Below are 17,299 nucleotides of genomic sequence, written 5' to 3'. Positions count from 1 at the left end.
TGTCACCGGTTGCCATGGCATGGTTTCCAATGGTAACGAAAAAACTCAAACTTGGACGCAGGGAAATGTTTATCAGCTTGTCTTAAATGTGTACTTCTTACAGGCTTCTGTAGGACCTTGTTAAGGTACACTTAAGTACCCCATGATGGATTTTTCTTGAACATTCACAGCTAGCTTACTTTTTTATTTTTTTAATTTATTTTTCCCATTTATTTATTTCTTTATTGGTGGGGGGAGGCACATTTACAACAAAAACTGACTTTATTTTCACGTGTGACAAATATATTTAGAGTACTAACAAAACATTTGTATCGTCATTAAAGCTACCTACATGTTGTGTCCATTTGAACGTAAATAAGTTTCTGAAAACACATTAGCATGACGACAGGTGACACAACAGCTCTTTTACCCAAACAACGCGATATAAAACTAACTAGTGTTCACTCTCTCCACTTAAACACCCAAAATGTAGCAATAAATGTAGAATTGTTTTTGCTCCAATTTCTTTTTGGCCTTTTTTAACAACAGGTTACGAGTCGGTGACGTCATTGACTCATTGCACTGTTCTCGTGCTCCATGAAGTGTTGAGAAGTTTACTCGTTCCTCACTCAGTAAAAAAATGATTCTTTTCACATAACTAGTCAACTTACTGGAAAAAATAACCCAAATTTAGACAACCGTTCAAAAGTTTTACCATGGCGTCTCAACGAAGAAAGTCCGAGAACGTAAGAAAGAAAGTCGCCAAGTCTGAGGATAGCGTGGTCATTTCTGGAATGTCACTCAACGTTGCTGTAAGTAGATTGAATATTTCTTCTTTTCTATACTTACCTTAATTTTCTTTAACTTAAAATCTATTTTTCGGTTTGAAATTGAATTTGGTCGTTCTCCTAATATTTAGAAGCCTTCGTCACGTTGACGTAAACTGTCAATAAAACTGTCAATAAAGTTGACATAAAAAGTATTTAAAAAAAAAAAGTCCCGGAAAAGGCTATTAATTGAAGATTGTTTTTTTTTTGTCAATAAAAATACCCCAAAACATTATAATTTACTGTTTAGTTTTTAATATTATTATTTATTATTATTATTAATGTTAAATTGTTATTGTTACATTATTATATTATTAGTATTGATAATGATGATGATAATGATAATAATATCAATGATCGATTAAAAATTAGTTTGTCAAAAAAATGAAATTTGTTGCGATACATGCAGGTTTCAATTACAGTGGAACCTCGGTTCTCGACCATAATCCGTTCCAGAACCCTGTTCGAAAACCGATTTGTTCGATCACCGAAATCATTTTTCCCATTAAAAAAATGTAAATCGTTTTAATCCGTTCCAACACCCTGAATGTTTACCTTGAATGTTTAACGTAAACATAAAGCTAAACCAGGCTAATCGTACGTTCGCGTTATCGTAATCCTCCGTACAAAAGATTACGCTAACATGAACGTGTAAAAGAAAAAAAAGGATAAAGAAAAGAATTATGAATAGGATTTCTTACCTTTGTGGTGGTCAGCAGAAGGCGCAGGTGGACGGTAGGGTATTCCCTAGCATAATCAGATACTCACACACCTCCTTCATATTTTGCTATTATTTCTTTCTTAAATGCAATAGTTGTACGCACTTCTAAAAAAAGGTAACAAATGTGTAACTACGTGATCACCAAGTGTCCTTGATGCTTACTGCTTCACACAATCACCAAACTCTTTGCTTTTTCCTAGCAATTGGACATCACTCAAAAGACTTTGGAAAAATGCAAGGACCTCGCCGCTGCCGATTTAACAGATATACTGCTGCTGCAGTCTAGAATAAAAGAACAAGCCAATCTGATCTGCATATTGAAAGACCGTTCCGATGAGCTATTCAACCAATGCCAAAACCTGCAGCAGATCAAGACACAGTTGGAGAAGCAACTGGACACCTGTCAGAAAGAAGTTATGCAAAAGCAGCAGAGAGCAGAGCTGGTGGAAAAAAGATTCCTGGATCTGGACGCCAACAGCCGAGCGATCATCGTCTTCATGGAGGAGTACAAGCATCAAAACGCGCAGCTGAAGCTGGAAAACAAGCGACTGCAGACGGAAAACGATGCGCTTTTCTCACAGAAGTTACATGATAAGGAGTTGACTGTTCAAAAACTGACAAAGCAAGTTAAATCGTTGACAGACGAGCTCAAAACAAAGGAGGCTGCGTATAAGTAAGATATGATTTGTATGAATACATACTCTAATATCAGCAAATCGTGATACAGATACCTTGATACGCACATATATTGCACAAATATTGCATATCAGTAAACTGCTGTTATGAGTTGCATAGACTGTTATATAACCACTACTATCGATACTAATTGTTAGCATGTCCTTTTGAGTATTAACCATTATCTAACAGGAGCATTTTACATTTTATTGGTTGACATTTAATTTTATGTTTCCCCGTTCATCCAAAACAGAAATTAAAAAAGGTCTGACAGGTCGGAGCTATGTTGGTCAACACTTTTCACAAAAATATATATTTTCATACGTTCCAATATTTTTAATACTATTCAAATCTTTTCTATAATATGGTTAATGCAGTGTAGGTGTCAGAGCCAGAACAAATGGTACACCCAAACGCTTCACGTTTCACTCTAAAGTTTATTGGGATATTAAGGAAACAAACGCCAGCGATCCAGTGCTCACCGGACGAGGGAATCAAGCCGCTCACGGGATCGGAGCGTGATCGGAATGTGGAAGTGGATTTCCCGGGGCGGGAGATCGGAGTGTGGTCAAATGGGCAAAACGTTAGCCGGAGCGGGGGATCAGAGCGTGGTCGGTGGTCAAAAACGGGTCGTTAGCTGGAGCGGGAGATCAGAGCGTGGTCAAAAGGACAAAACGGGTCGATAGTCTGAGACAAACTGGGAATCAGGAACAGACGAGTGAAAACGGGACAGACGGAACCCAGAGTCTGAGTGCTTGCCTTGCGTATGCAGAGGTTCGCTGACAGACTGACAAGGAGTGACTGGAGTACTGGGTATAAATAAATAGGAGGGGAATCAATCAGGCAACTAGCAGCAGCTGGCGCCAAACGAGCGGGCACAGGTGAGTGCAATGAGTAATCATGATGGTAGGGTTCCCCGTTTTATGTGTTAACAGAAAAAGTGAAATTAAGGTTACGAGAACAACAACACAAGAACCACAAGATAAAATCATTCAATTTTTCTTTGACAATTTATCTTACGCGGCTATATACTGCCAAATGTACCGTTAGAAATGTACATTTAAACAGTAAAATGATCTACTTTTCAACCAAAAAAAAAAAATTCTCCTCTGGCTGATAATCTTGCCAGAGTAAGTGGTTTTTCTACTTTTGCTGTTTTTTTTAATGAGAAACGTGTAGGTTTTAAAAAAAAAATATTATATAGAATATATTTAAAAAAACATTCCCAAAATAAATAATAAAATAAAAACATTTAAAATATTCAAAATGATCTGCCATAAGAGATATTTCTGTCATTAGAACCACAATTTGTTTTCGTTGTGTAAATGGTTATCTTTATTTATGTATTTATTTATAGCTTTATCAGGATTGTTTTGTCATGATTTGCCAATTGCCCTCATCTGCGCTCCTCGTTCAGCCCCAGCTGCGTCTCGTTCCCTAATTAGTTCTCTTATTTAAACACATCATTCTCATTTACACCTGGTCAGTCCGTCTGCGAACCTTAGCGCGCGCAAGGCAAGCACTTTTGACTCTGGCTGCCGTTTTGATCCCGACCTGTTTCCTGTATCGATTCCGGATCCAAGCTCCGTTCTCCTGTCCCTGCTACCCGTATCCTGATTCTGTTTCCTGTATCAATCCCCGATCCAAGCTCCGTTCTCCTGTCCCGGCTACGTGTATCCTGATTCTGTTTCCTTTAACGATCGTTAATCCCTGACTTCCCGCTCGTCCAGGCTACCCTACTTGTTCCGATTGCCGACCACACTCTGTCTCCCGTCCCGGCTGCCCGACTTGTTCTGATCTCGGACCTCGCTCCGTCTCCCGTACTGGCTGACCGACTTGTTCCGATCTCCGACCACGCTTCATTTGCGAGAGCTTCCCGCTCCTTCTGCCCAGCGAGCACCAGATTGTTGTCTTTTTCCTCCCTCCCTGACTTCCCCGATCCCTTAATAAATTGTGTGAAACGTTACGCATTTGGGTCCCCTGTTTGTACCGGTCGTGACATGGTTATTATCGCCAAATTGTTCACCAAGTTAAAATATGGTCGAATAGAATTTTGCTCATTTTAAACAATAAATAAACACAATTTTGTTTGCCTGGAAAAAAACATGAATAGATGAGACAGAAATAAGGTAAATGATACTCAAAAAGAACCACAATATCTGGCTTCATGTTTTGCAGTGTGAATATTTTTTTCTCTCGTTCATTCACTCTTTTTACGTTTGCATGAAATCAACAAACCTTTCCCCTTTTTTTCTTACTAGAGCAAAACTAACCCAATGTGAATCAGCATCCGTAAGGCAATCCAAACACAGTCATGAAACTGAGGCATCATTACTCGAACAACTGAGTAAATCTCAGCAGCAAAACGAGGTCACGGAACAACAGTGCAAAGGTAGGAAGCGAAAGACTCGTTCAGTATGTCCCCTTGAGAACGAGGAACTTTTTTTTTGCTTCTATTACAATCAGCTGTTAAACAGAAACTCTTAAAAGCCGAAGAGCAGCACATGTTAAAGGAGGCCACATTGAGCAAAAGCATCTCCAACCTCTCCAGAGAGAGAGACAAACTGCTGCGTGGCTCTGTGGAACAAGAGAGCCTCATACAGGTATGTAGTTGGGGAAATGTCACTTCTCTCAACACTACGGTATTCTCTCAATTTTCCTGATAAATCAGTTCCATAAACACTTGATTAGGTGGATTTCTGTTAAGTAGCAGGAGCAGCTTCCCTCATCTGCCATATTTCGATCAAATCAAGTCAAAATTAATTTGTACAGCACTTTACAGACAAGGAACGTAAAGTACTATATAAAAATCAATGCAGATTAAGAAAATACTTAAAATAAAGATAAAAAGTCAATAAATTTATGGCAAGCCAAATACTAACCACGGGAGGAAAGTGACCTGAGGGAGGCTGGTCCCCAACATTCCAGCCAGACGGTACTTTGATTTTGAAATTGAAAGGGAATCTGAGAGATGTGATGAGAATTACATTTTTTAAAATCTGAATTCATATTAAACCCTACGTCAATTTCGTTCATCTTTTCTTCGTGTGACTGTGTTAAAGTGAAGCTAATATGAGCCTCTACAACGAGTCTAAGATGCTATTCCGCTTTTATGCAATACCCTGTATTAATGAGGGGTTTCCCGCATTTAATAGTGTGAAACATATTTACAGGAAAGGGGACAGGACCAAGATAAGCTCTGGCTTTTCCCGGTCAGCCTGTTACGATTGCCCATTGCCCTCACTTGGGCCCGCTCGTTTGGCGCCAGCTGTTGCTTGTTGCCTGATTGGCTCCCCTCCTATTTAAACTTAGTGCTCTCATTCACTATGGGTCAGTCTGTCAACGAACCTCTGCACTTGCAAGACTTGTATTTTGACTCTGTCCAGTATCCTGCTCGTGTATCGAGTATCGATTCCGCCTGTCTCGTCCTGCTTCATATCTTTCTCCAGAATCCGGTTTCGATCCCGCCTGTCTCGTCCTGTCCAGTATCTTGCTCCAGTCTTCTGTGTCCGGTATCGATTATGTCTGTCCTGTCCTGTCCGGTATAGATTATGTCTGTCCTGCCCTGTCCGGTATCTTGCTCATGTAGCCAGTATTGATCCCGTCTGTCCCTTCCTATTTGGTATCTTGCTCGTGTAACCAGTATCTGGTATCTACCCCGTCTGTCCCGTCCTGTCTGGTATCTTGCTGTTGTATCCGGTATCGATCCCGTCTGTCCCGTCCTGTCCAGTATCTGCTCATGTATCCTGTATCTGGTATCAATCCATTCTGTCCTGTCCAGTTTCAATTTCGTCTGCCCCTGGCTTCCTGTTTCCCCGTGCCAGCGATTGCTGGCGTTTGTGTTTTTGTGCATGACTGCCCCGTTCCCATAAAATAAAGCTTGTGTGAAAAACGTTGCGTGCCTGGGTCCACCGTCTGTCCGGGTTCTGACACAGCCATTTTTTCTATTTTTCTCAATTGTTTTATACATTTGTTGTTCGTGAGCTTATCGTAACCTTGTATCCGGTGAAAAAAGGTAAAATATAAATTAATGAATAATTGCACTAATTAGTCAAACGGTAGAAACCAAAAAACAAGTTCAAATAATTAAATTTGAAGGTTGCGGCAAAGCAGTCAGGACACAGTTGCTGCCATAGTTTTATCCAGCCATATTTAGTTGTTTCTGGAAAGCCACATAGGAGCACACTTTGTAAAAGCAATGTCGGGCATTTTTGGAGCAAGGACAAAAAAGCATTGTGCTTCAGTGAGTTTGGTGAGTGTCATAAATGAAATCTTCATTTATTTAATGTTAAAAGTTAAATGCGAAAACAGCATCTATTTGCATGATAAGGTTACTTGTCCTCGCTGATCTTTTTGCTTGCAGAACACATATATATAAGGTTATTCGTCTCTCATATTTCGAGCCAATAATTTGTCCAGATGCCTAGAAAGAAGAAGGAATTTCTCCAATTGGTTTGCGTGAAACGGCGCTTGTAAAGTCACGCCGTAATTTCGCAAAGTTTGTAGTTGAATTTATAAAATGGAAAAAAAAAACAGCGGTCCACAGAGGACGCAAAAGTCAAACCATGAAAATACTGTATATGGGAATAATGTACCATATTATCATTTAATATGAATGGTAAATGGTCTGCATTTATATAGCGTTTTTCAAGTCAATGAAGACCTCCCAAAGTGCTTTACAATGTGCTTCACACTTACCCACTCACACACACTCCCACACTAATGGCAGCGTCAGCCATGCAAGGCAACTACCTGCTTATCGGGGGCATTAGGGATTCAGTGTCTTGCCCAAGGACACTTCTACATATAACACAGAGGAGCCGGGAATCAAACCTGCGACCTCTTGATCCCAAAACGTGCGCTTTACCTCCCGAGCTAATGAATGCTGTGTTATGATTACAGGAGAAAGTAGAAGAACTCCGGCATCTGGAACTTCAATATAAAGACCTGAAGCGAGCTCAGGCAAAAGCAGAGGAACGGTAAACATGAAAGCTCCCACAACTGCGGCTTTGACATACCTTTAATGCCGTTGTGCCTTTGAACTCAGATATAAACAAGAAACTCAAACGATAAATGCCGATTCGAGAGTCAAGTCCCTCAATTCGGCCTTGGACCAAGCCAGGACAAAATATGAACAGCTGAAAAAGGTCAGTTGCGGAAACAAGAACGCTCGGTCGAAGCAAGCTCGTACTTAATAACGGGATTGATCATTTTTACAGGATTTCGAGGCATTCAAAGATCATACCAGCAGTCTCCTTACTAAAGAGAGGGAGCTAAATAAAATACTGCGACACTTGAGAAAGTAAACCTTCAGATACGGAAAATCTCTCATTCACATAAAAGATCCAAGTGTTTCTTTCATTGTGTCCTTTTTAATCTCATTTTAAGATTGCTGGATGAACAAAAATCCCTCAAATAGAAATTAGACTGTACAAATGTTTCACGCTATTACTTATGAGTGTTCCTCTGCCAGTTTCTCTGCCTTCTGGACAACTTCTTCAATAGGACCCACCATGTAGAAAGCCTGCTCGGGCAAGGCGTCGTATTCACCTGAAGTAGAGGGATTGAAACATTAAAAAGAGCTTAATCCCATTGCGAGAATATTCTCCTGCTGGGCACTACCTCCTAGAATGCTTTGGAATCCTTTTATGGTTTCCTTGAGAGGAACCAGCTTCCCCATATGGCCGGTGAAAACTTCAGCCACCTGGAAAGGCTGAGACAGGAAACGCTGGATCTTGCGAGCGCGAGCTACAGTTAGCTTGTCTTCCTCCGACAGCTCGTCCATACCCAGGATGGCGATGATGTCTTGCAGGGACTTGTAGTCCTGAAAGGAAAAAAGGGGGTCGCTTTTTATTTAAAAAGGTGTCGATATGGTAAAAAAAAATAACGTTGACAGTTTTTAAAAAATAAAATCACAATTTTGATACAATTATAACTTTCAGTGGCTTGCGAAACTATTTGGACTTTGTGACCTTTTGCCACATTTTAAACGTCAAACATAAAGCTATAAAACTGTAATTTATTGTGAAGCATCAACAATAAGTGGGACACAATCATGAAGTGGAACACACTTTATTGGATATTTTAAACTTTTTTAACAAAAAACGAAAAAGTGGGTGTGCAAAATTAGTCAGCCCCATTGAGTTAATACTTTGTAGCGCCAACTTTTGCTGCGATTATAGCTGCAAGTCGCTTGGGGTATGTCTCTGTCAGTTTTGCACATCAAGAAACTGATATTTTTGCCCATTCCTCCTTGCCAAACAGCTCGAGCTCAGTGAGGTTGGATGGAAAGCGTTTGTGAACAGCAGTTTTCAGTTCTTTCCACAGATTCTCAATTGGATTGAGGTCTGGACTTTGACTTGGCCATTCTAACACCTTGATCCGTTTTTTGTGAACCATTCCATTGTAGCTTTTGCTTTATGTTTCGGATCATTGTCTTGATGGAAGACAATTCTCTGTCCCAGTCTCAGGTCTTTTGCGGACTCCATCAGGTTTTCTTCCAGAATGGTCCTGTATTTGGCGCCATCCATCTTTCCATCAATTTTACCCATCTTCCCAGGCCCTGCTGAAGAAAAGCAGGCCCAAACTATGATGCTGCCACCACCAAGTTTTACTGTGGGGATGGTGTGTTGAGAGTTATGAGCTGTGCTGCTTTTACGCCAAACATAACGTCTTGCATTGTTGACAAAAAGTTTGATTTTGGTCTCATCTGACCAGAGCACCTTCTTCCACATGTTTGGTGTGCCTCCCAGGTGGCTTGTGGCAAGCTTAAAACAACACTTATTATGGATATTTTTAAGAAATGGCTTCCTTCTTTCCACTCTTCCATAAAGGACAGATTTGTGCAGTATGCGACTAATTATTGTCCCCTGGACAGATTCTCCCACATCAGCTGTAGACCTCTGCAGTTCATCCAGAGTGATCATGGGCCTCCTTGCTTCATCTCTGATCAGTTTTCTCCTTGTATGAGCTGAAAGTTTAGGGGGACGGCCCGATCTTGGTACATTTGTAGATGGAGCTCGGGAGATCTTTTTGTATCCAAATCCAGCTTTAAACTTCTCCACAACAGTACCTCGGACCCACCTGGTGTGTTCCTCGTTCTTCATGATGCTCTCTGCGCTTTAAACAGACCTCTGAGACCATCAAAGTGCGGGTGCATTTATACAGAGACTTGATTACACACAGGTGGATGCCATTTATCGTTAGTCATTTAGATCCACATTGTATCATTCAGAGATCCTCACTGAACCTCTGGACAGAAGTTGCTGCACTGAAAGTTAAGGGGCTGAATAATTTTGCACACCCACTTTTCGTTTTTTATTTGTTAAAAAAGTTTAAAATATCCAATAAAGTGTGTTAGACTTCATGATTGTGTCCCATTCATTGTTGATGCTTCACAAGAAATTACAGTTTTATATCTTGATGTTTGAAGTCTGAAATGTGGCAAAAGGTCACAAAGTTCATGGGGCCAAATAGTTTTGCAAGCCATTGTTGTAGTTGTGTTAATGATTTCTCATGCCAGCAGAAAATCACAATGACCAAACACTGGCGAACGAGGTTCAAAAACAATCCGCGGGCTACTCCGTGTCCTTAAGGGGCTACCTGGTAGCCACTGGCACCACGTCGAATACCCTGGTATTATGCCAAATATGACTTCTGAACAGGTTTTAATTTGAAGTGTAAATATGGAAATTTGTATCAAACATGAATGGAATTTAACAATAAATTCAAAAATGAATAAAAGCACGTTTTCTGCTCACTCCACACACTGACTTCAAAGTACCAAGAGGGCAACTATACAAACTATTAAGATTGGACCCTCAGTCATGTTTATAAAACTAGGGAAGAGGCGTCAAAGCGATAGTCTTTTTAATGATAAAAAAAAAATCACAATACAACCCAAATAAAGGGAAGTGAATTTATGAATCACGGATGGAAACTCAACAGTATGGTAGGGGCTTCAATAAATAAATGACCATCTAAAGATCTTGTACTTTCATAAGAACACAACCTCGTTAATTGTCCAATCAACCTTATATCGTCATATCGCCGACCTCTATCGATGTCGAAAAATAAAAACACACAAATCTGCGAATATCTTACTTGGAGAATCTTTTGTACACCTCGAGCCACGTCGTAGTGCTCAGACCCCACGATGTTTGGGTCCATAATACGGGAGGTGGAGTCCAAGGGGTCTACAGCGGGGTAGATGCCCAGCTCGGCGATGGCACGGGACAGCACAGTGGTGGCGTCTAAGTGGGCAAAAGTTGTGGCGGGCGCAGGGTCGGTCAAGTCGTCGGCTGGCACGTAAATAGCCTGAGATAGAGCAGATTTTAGACGGAAGTTTGTCGATTCTATTCCACCCAATGGTCTTACTTGTACTGAAGTGATGGAGCCTTTTTTAGTGGTTGTGATTCGTTCCTGCATGGTACCCATATCGGTGGCTAAGGTAGGCTGGTATCCCACAGCAGAGGGGATACGACCCAACAGGGCAGACACCTGGAAAAAAATTACACAAGGATAATTATAATCCAGAAATGTAATTCTTACTTTAGCGAATAAAGTAGAACCCTGAGTTTCAGGGTCCCAACCTTAAGATGTTTTCATGATAGGATGTGGAATTAAGATATTTTAGCCCCTTGTTACAGCATTATATCCACCATAGGACATCAAAAACAAGTTATTTTGCTAGCCCAAATTTACAAAATTCCCTAGATGCTAATAGGCTAACGTCATAAAAAATGCTTGTCTTGCTATTTGTCATATACATTTGGCTAAACTCCAACCCACAGTACCTTTCTTGCTCTTTTTTTCAAGAATACTTTATTGAACAAAATCCCCATTCTCATTCTTTGTTCAGTTCAGAATCTCGTGTGGTTTCAAAAGACTTATATTGTATGTTTTGTACAGTATTTATTAGCAATGAGTCACAAGACTTGGATTGATGCTAGAGAGAGAAGCAATAACATGATACCCATGGAACAAAGCTTGCCATTATCAAGAGTTTCAAAGAAGCCACATGCATCATTACCTTCACCGTGGAATATGTGCATATCAAATTGAAGTTTGTGGCAATTAATTAGAATAAGGATGCGAGTACAGCAATCAAGTCTTCTAAGGGGTTGACAATCCTTGCTAGTAGATGTTTTAATTTTAATCCGACGCCTCCTCCCCTCCTCTGCATCCACCCACAAACTCCACTGTACCAACTCAAGTCACATCACACTGAAGGCAAATTTTTCCCTTGCATGTATATTTATTTGTCTATCTACCTTGGTCATATCCCTCGAGAGGGGTGACCAACAGCAAGACAAACACATATACAAAAACAAAGAAAAGGAAAAAGTAGCAAAAACACACAAAAATTGACCATGGCCAACCCAAATGGCCAAACACCAAAACAAGTTATACACCTCGGCACCCAAGTTGGTCATGCTTTCGTCCCTCCAGATGAAACGGGGCACAAGAAAGCGGCCATGTCACTATATTTATAATGTCTATTAATCATCTATCCATGTGCCGCTTACCCACACTAGGCTCGTGGGGGTGCTGCAGCCCACACCAGCTATCTTCAGGCAGTGGGCAGGGGACACCCTGAACTGGTTGCCAGTCAGTTGCAGGGCACACGGAGACATATAACCCTTCACACGCTCACACACACCCAGGGACAATTTGAACCGGTCAATTGACCTGATATTCATGTTTTTTGGAATGTGGGAGAAAACCGGAGTGCCCGAAGGAAACCCACGCAGGCAGCGGGAGAACATGAAAACTCCGCACGGGGAGGCTGCTATAGCTGGATTTGAACCCTGTACCTCCGCACCGTGGGGCTGCGCGCTGACCCGTGTCAATTAATCATATACGTTATATATAAGTACTACTTAGAATATACAATTTTGTTATTCTAAAGCGTTTACCTGGGGTACCAGGAGTTTAGCACGCATTAGCTTATCATTATATATTTCTATCTCTCGCCATATAGCAATTTTCAGTTTGTTATTCCCAACACTTAACGGATTAATGTTGTATCCTGGGGGTCTTCTATCGTTTATGTTCCATTGTTCACCTCTGATCCAGCCTGCGTGAACCTAAAAATGTTGTCAATGAAGAGAAGCACGTCCTGTCCCTCTTGATCGCGGAAATATTCTGCAACGGTCAGGCCGGTGAGAGCGACTCTGGCGCGAGCGCCTGGTGGCTCGTTCATCTGGCCATACACCAGCGCCACCTGAAAAGAGATGTTTAAATTAGTTCTGTTGAAAAACGATTAAGATATTGTGATCACAATTTACCACAGTTAACTTGGAGTTAATCTCATACGGACAAATATTCCTTAAAGATTTACTTTGATATTGTTTTCTGTGCCTCCTATTTTGAATAATAAATCCAAACCAACACATTTATTTAAAAAAAAAAATCATAAATAAGCTACATATATAATGCATCCTGTCTAAAATTTACAACTGTTTTAAAATATTGTTAAGAAGTTTTAAGGAAATTGTAATACTCATAAATGGTACAAAAGCTGCTACTCCTAGCTAGCAAAATTGCTACCGTTAACTAGTTAGTAATAATTAGGAAATAATCATCACCCGTTTTGGAAAATTTAAATTCAACTCAGAAATCTCTTCAATTTAAAATTGAACGAATTTTCAAATTCTAAACTTTTAAATAATTTGTTACCCAGCCTCGCGGATTCTTACCGTCTGTGGGTAGTGCTAATGAACAAATTGAGAATTTTTTTTGACTAATCAGCATAGGTTGGATAAAACTAGATGTTAAAAAGGGGGTTAGCTAGGGCGAAAGCTAGCCACATTAGCAATAGTGGCCATATCGCCTACTGACCACCAAAAGTTTCTAATACTAGCAGCCGAAAGCTAGCAGCATTGGCAACAGCAGCTTTCACACGTACTGAGCGTGCTAGTGGCTAATACTAGCAGCTTGTGCGACACCCCAAGATTAGATTCAGAAATTGAGAAGGTAACGGCAACATTAGGTACATATAATTATGTATGTAAAGAATTGCAGACCATAACTTTGCTAAAAAAGTCAAAGCAGAGATTTCATGTGTGTTACCTTGGAAGTTGTGTCCTTCAGGTTAATGACACCAGACTCGATCATTTCATTGTACAAATCATTTCCCTCACGGGTGCGCTCTCCCACCCCAGCAAACACTGAGTAGCCACCATGAGCCTTGGCCACGTTGTTGATCAACTCCATGATCAAGACCGTCTTTCCCACACCGGCGCCTCCAAAAAGACCTTTCACACAAGCGACAGCATGGTCAGGAAATGCTTTCTTGTGTGAAAATCCAAACTGTTGTTTGCTACTGACCGATTTTGCCACCCTTAGCGTAGGGCGCAAGCAGATCTACCACTTTGATGCCAGTGACCAAGATCTCCTGCTCTACGCTCATGTCGGTGAACTCGGGGGCTTCAGCGTGAATAGGAGCGGTCCTGAGTGACAAAGGTGATTATTTATAACTTGGCATTTTTTACTATTTATAAATATCTTCAAATATAAGTCAAGAAGATCGTATTCCAACCAGTGTTCTGGGCACGCTAGTGTGCCGTGAGACTTTATCTAGTGTGGCACAGAAAATTGCCAAATTGTATCTTTGCAAAAAAAAGGAGGTCATTATTCAGTAGCATTGCTTTCTTCCATTAATCAGCCGAGTAACTAAAATTCATCCTTATTGGTAGGTGGTAGCAGGTTACAAAGTGTTTTCATCTGCTTATGAGACAATGCAGGGAAATATAATTGCTAATAATTTCTTCAAATTGTGCGGGGCATCCTATCGTGTTGTGCGCCCCGTTTGTGATGTAAAGTAGCAGATGTAGCTAAGCATACCATGAGGCATTGTGGGAAATCTGGGCATCACCGCTAAAGGGTGACGTGTGAGCGTGTGTATAAGGCTAGGTTCAAACAGCAGGGCTTAATGCTCAATTCACGGTGAAATCCGATGTTTTAGTTTTGTTCACATGCATCCATCCATTATCTGCACCGCTTATCCTCAGTAGGGTCGCGGGGGTGCTGGAGCCCATCCCAGCTATCTTCGGGCAGTGGGCAGGGGACACCCTGAACTGGTTGCCAGCCAGTTGCAGGGCAGCCAGCCACTTGAAGGGCATACATTGTTCACATTTCCAACTAAATGAGACTAGTATGCGATCTCCGGTGACTTCTATGCACCTGTTGTGTGAAAACGACAAGTGTCCCGCAGATGAGGACATGTGACGTCACACGCAATGCGTCCATTGTTTGCGGAAGTAGTCATGGATGCTGACGCTGTAGCACATCTAGCAATTTGAAAGTTATTGTGCTACCGGAGGCTGAACAACACTGTCTCCCCCAAATATTAAATAGATCCAAAACCTTACTTTCCTTCCATTGAATGCTTTATGTGTTTTCGTCCGCCGTGGTGTGTTGATTTCCAAGCTATGCAGAAGAACATGGAAACCAAGCAGCGGCGAGAGATTGGAAGATTAATGAATGTATGGTTCGCGAGTGGAAGAAGCTGAAAACTAAGTTTTTATCTGTGTGTTTTACATGTTGTCGTAAGGTTGCCACAACAGATGGCACTTGCGCGTGTCGTGTGTGTGTTAAATACAGAAATAGAACCAGCAACGGTGGACCCTATGGTCTTGAAAATTAGACTGTTTTGTAAGACTTGTCTATCATCACGACTTACTGCTTTGTGCTAATCGGACCACGTTCATCAATGGGTTCCCCGATTACGTTCATGATCCTTCCCAAAGTCTCTGGTCCCACAGGAATTCTTATCGGTGCGCCAGTATCAAGAACCTTCTGACCACGGATCAGACCCTCTGTGCCATCCATGGCGATGGTCCTGACTGTGTTTTCCCCTAAAGAATGATGACAGTAAATAACGTTACAAACTACCTGCGGCCTCTTTTTAACCAGTATAACATTTAAAAGCCCCTTTACCGAGATGCTGCGCCACTTCAAGCACCAGCCTGCTCTCACGGCCGGTCACTTCCAGTGCATTTAGGATGGGTGGGAGACCTTCATCAAACTGGACGTCCACAACGGCACCAATCACAGCCGTGATACGTCCGTTGCCGAGGGCTGCCTGAGCAGCAGGGCTTGCATAGCCCCTGCCTGCAATCAGGTAAAAAAACATGGTAGAATTTGGGTGCACGGCAGCAGACAAGAGAACCTTGAAGAGAGTTATCAGCACAGCCCTGAAAATCATTGGCTGCTTATTACTGAGTATGGAGGGCTTCCGCTAGCACAGCAGAGCCAAGATTATCAAGGACTTCTGTTAACACCTTTTTGCTGCCCACAAGCAGATGCTACAGATCCTTAAAAATAAAGAATAACATTCAGAATGCTGAGTTGATGAGGATGGAGTCCCCTCTGCTGGTTTCTTACTACTTGAGTCAGCTAAGAGTCAAAAATACGCAGGAATGGCCAAAGTTCTACTAAAATTTAAACAGAAGAACACAAATCTGCAATATTTGATGTGCGTACAATCTATGCTAGTATAAGCCACGACCGTGGAAATATCACCCAGCTTTATATGATTTTAAATCTTGTAATTATTTAAAATTAATTTTTATGACATGTTCATCCTGAAGTGTCACCTGCAATCCCGTTGTAAACAGTGTTGTTATCATTACAATAGAGACAATTCTATTTTATTAGCAAGTGCATTACTGGTACATTTAGATTACACCGTTACTCATATTAAACTTGACATTTAAGAGAATTTTTTTGTTTGTTTTATTCAATCAATATGTACAGTATTTACAGGTTATTATTTCCCACCCTTGAGAATGAGCAAGCAGTGTTTGACTTACAATGAAAGGTCATAGAAGAAGACATGACAACAAGGTCAGAACACAGAAAGCACAATATTTAGCAGTCACATGATTAAAAATAATAACAATATAATATTTTTCATATTCAAATCTAACACACACAGAAGAAATTTAATATAGAGCATCTCCATTCTACACACTTGGAAGGACAGTCTAGCGATGACAGTCCAGCACAGTGGAAATCATACAACTTACCCTGATTTGAGATCACATTTCTACCGGTGATATTCTTCAGGGAGTTGACACCGGGCTTAAAAGCCTGCAAAAGCCCGTTGCAGCAGCGTCCTAGCATGGTTAAGATGGCTGAAGGTGAAGCCCTCAGAGGACAGCTTCGGAATCACCACGGAGCTAACGGGGACAGTCTCACGCATGCGCAGTGAATCTGGTTGATGTCTTTTTTTGCCGCGTGGAGGCGTGCCAGGGTAAATCCTTCGATCCAAGACGTCACATCCGGTAAGCGTCCGTTCCATCTTTCAAAACTAAAGAAAATAGAAATTAGTTTAAAAAAATAAACATTTGTTTTCATTTCCATTTGGGATGGAGCAACATTTTTTATAATTTAAATTCATACAAGTGTAAAAAAAATGGAACTAAGTGTATAGCGAAACATTCGTAACGCGGTTCATTATTCACGGTTTCGCTACTTAAATGTATCGTTATTATTATGATTTGCTGAACAGTCCCTCTTATTTTTCTCCCAATGATTAAAATTATGATTTGACAGTACTTTAATTATTTGTAATTTAAAAAAAAACAAAAACCTTTTAACCGTATTTGTATTTGTTAAACATATGATTGTGCCGTAAAATGGGTGTTGTTCTCAGGTTTCAATGTATAATAGAGTGCAGTATTTAATTCTATAATGATTTTAAAACAAGCAAAGGTTCCTACTTCTTTTTGGAACGTAAACCCCTCCGATAAGCGAGAGTTCACTGTATTCAGTACACTAATAAGAAGGAAAACAATTTGAAATTTTTTTTTTTTTTTTAGAAACTGTAAAATACTGTAAATATCGTGATTCAATAATGTGGTCATTTTATTCATGGATTAAAAAATGGATTAACAAATGTTTATTGTATATGTATATATGTATATGTATATATATATATCTCATCTCATCTCATTAGCTGCACTGCTTATCCTCAGTAGGGTCGCGGGGGTGCTGGAGCCCATCCCAGCAATCATCGGGCAGTGGGCAGGGGAAACCCTGAACTGGTTGCCAGCCAATTGCAGGGCACACAAGGACAGACAACTCGCTC

General features: G+C 40.8%; 2 protein-coding genes across 2 annotated transcripts; one reads left to right on the top strand and one right to left on the bottom strand.

Moving 5' to 3' along the window:
- The first annotated feature begins 64 nt into the window (after window positions 1-64).
- ccdc89 (coiled-coil domain containing 89) lies at window positions 65-7,561 on the top strand. The gene is made up of 7 exons (XM_088352845.1): window positions 65-791; window positions 1,728-2,200; window positions 4,464-4,594; window positions 4,669-4,805; window positions 7,105-7,181; window positions 7,250-7,349; window positions 7,422-7,561. The coding sequence occupies exons 1-7, from the start codon at window positions 696-698 to the stop codon at window positions 7,506-7,508; spliced, it is 1,101 nt and encodes a 366-aa protein (XP_088208971.1). The 5' UTR covers window positions 65-695; the 3' UTR covers window positions 7,509-7,561.
- On the bottom strand, window positions 7,205-16,419 carry LOC148352772 (ATP synthase F(1) complex catalytic subunit beta, mitochondrial-like). The gene is made up of 10 exons (XM_088352844.1): window positions 16,236-16,419; window positions 15,145-15,318; window positions 14,888-15,062; window positions 13,534-13,655; window positions 13,276-13,460; window positions 12,269-12,427; window positions 10,579-10,701; window positions 10,306-10,518; window positions 7,825-8,026; window positions 7,205-7,752 (listed from the first exon to the last, which is right to left on the bottom strand). Exons 1-10 carry the CDS (start codon window positions 16,330-16,332, stop codon window positions 7,655-7,657), a joined length of 1,548 nt encoding a protein of 515 aa, XP_088208970.1. The 5' UTR covers window positions 16,333-16,419; the 3' UTR covers window positions 7,205-7,654.
- Window positions 16,420-17,299: the final 880 nt, after the last annotated feature.

This window comes from Urocampus carinirostris, chromosome 14, assembly GCF_059441175.1.
Source record: "Urocampus carinirostris isolate Australia breed hairy pipefish chromosome 14, RoL_Ucar_1.0, whole genome shotgun sequence".
Taxonomy (NCBI): Eukaryota; Metazoa; Chordata; class Actinopteri; order Syngnathiformes; family Syngnathidae; genus Urocampus; species Urocampus carinirostris.
Note: the sequence above shows the minus strand (reverse complement) of the source record. Positions and strands in the feature narration are given on the sequence as shown.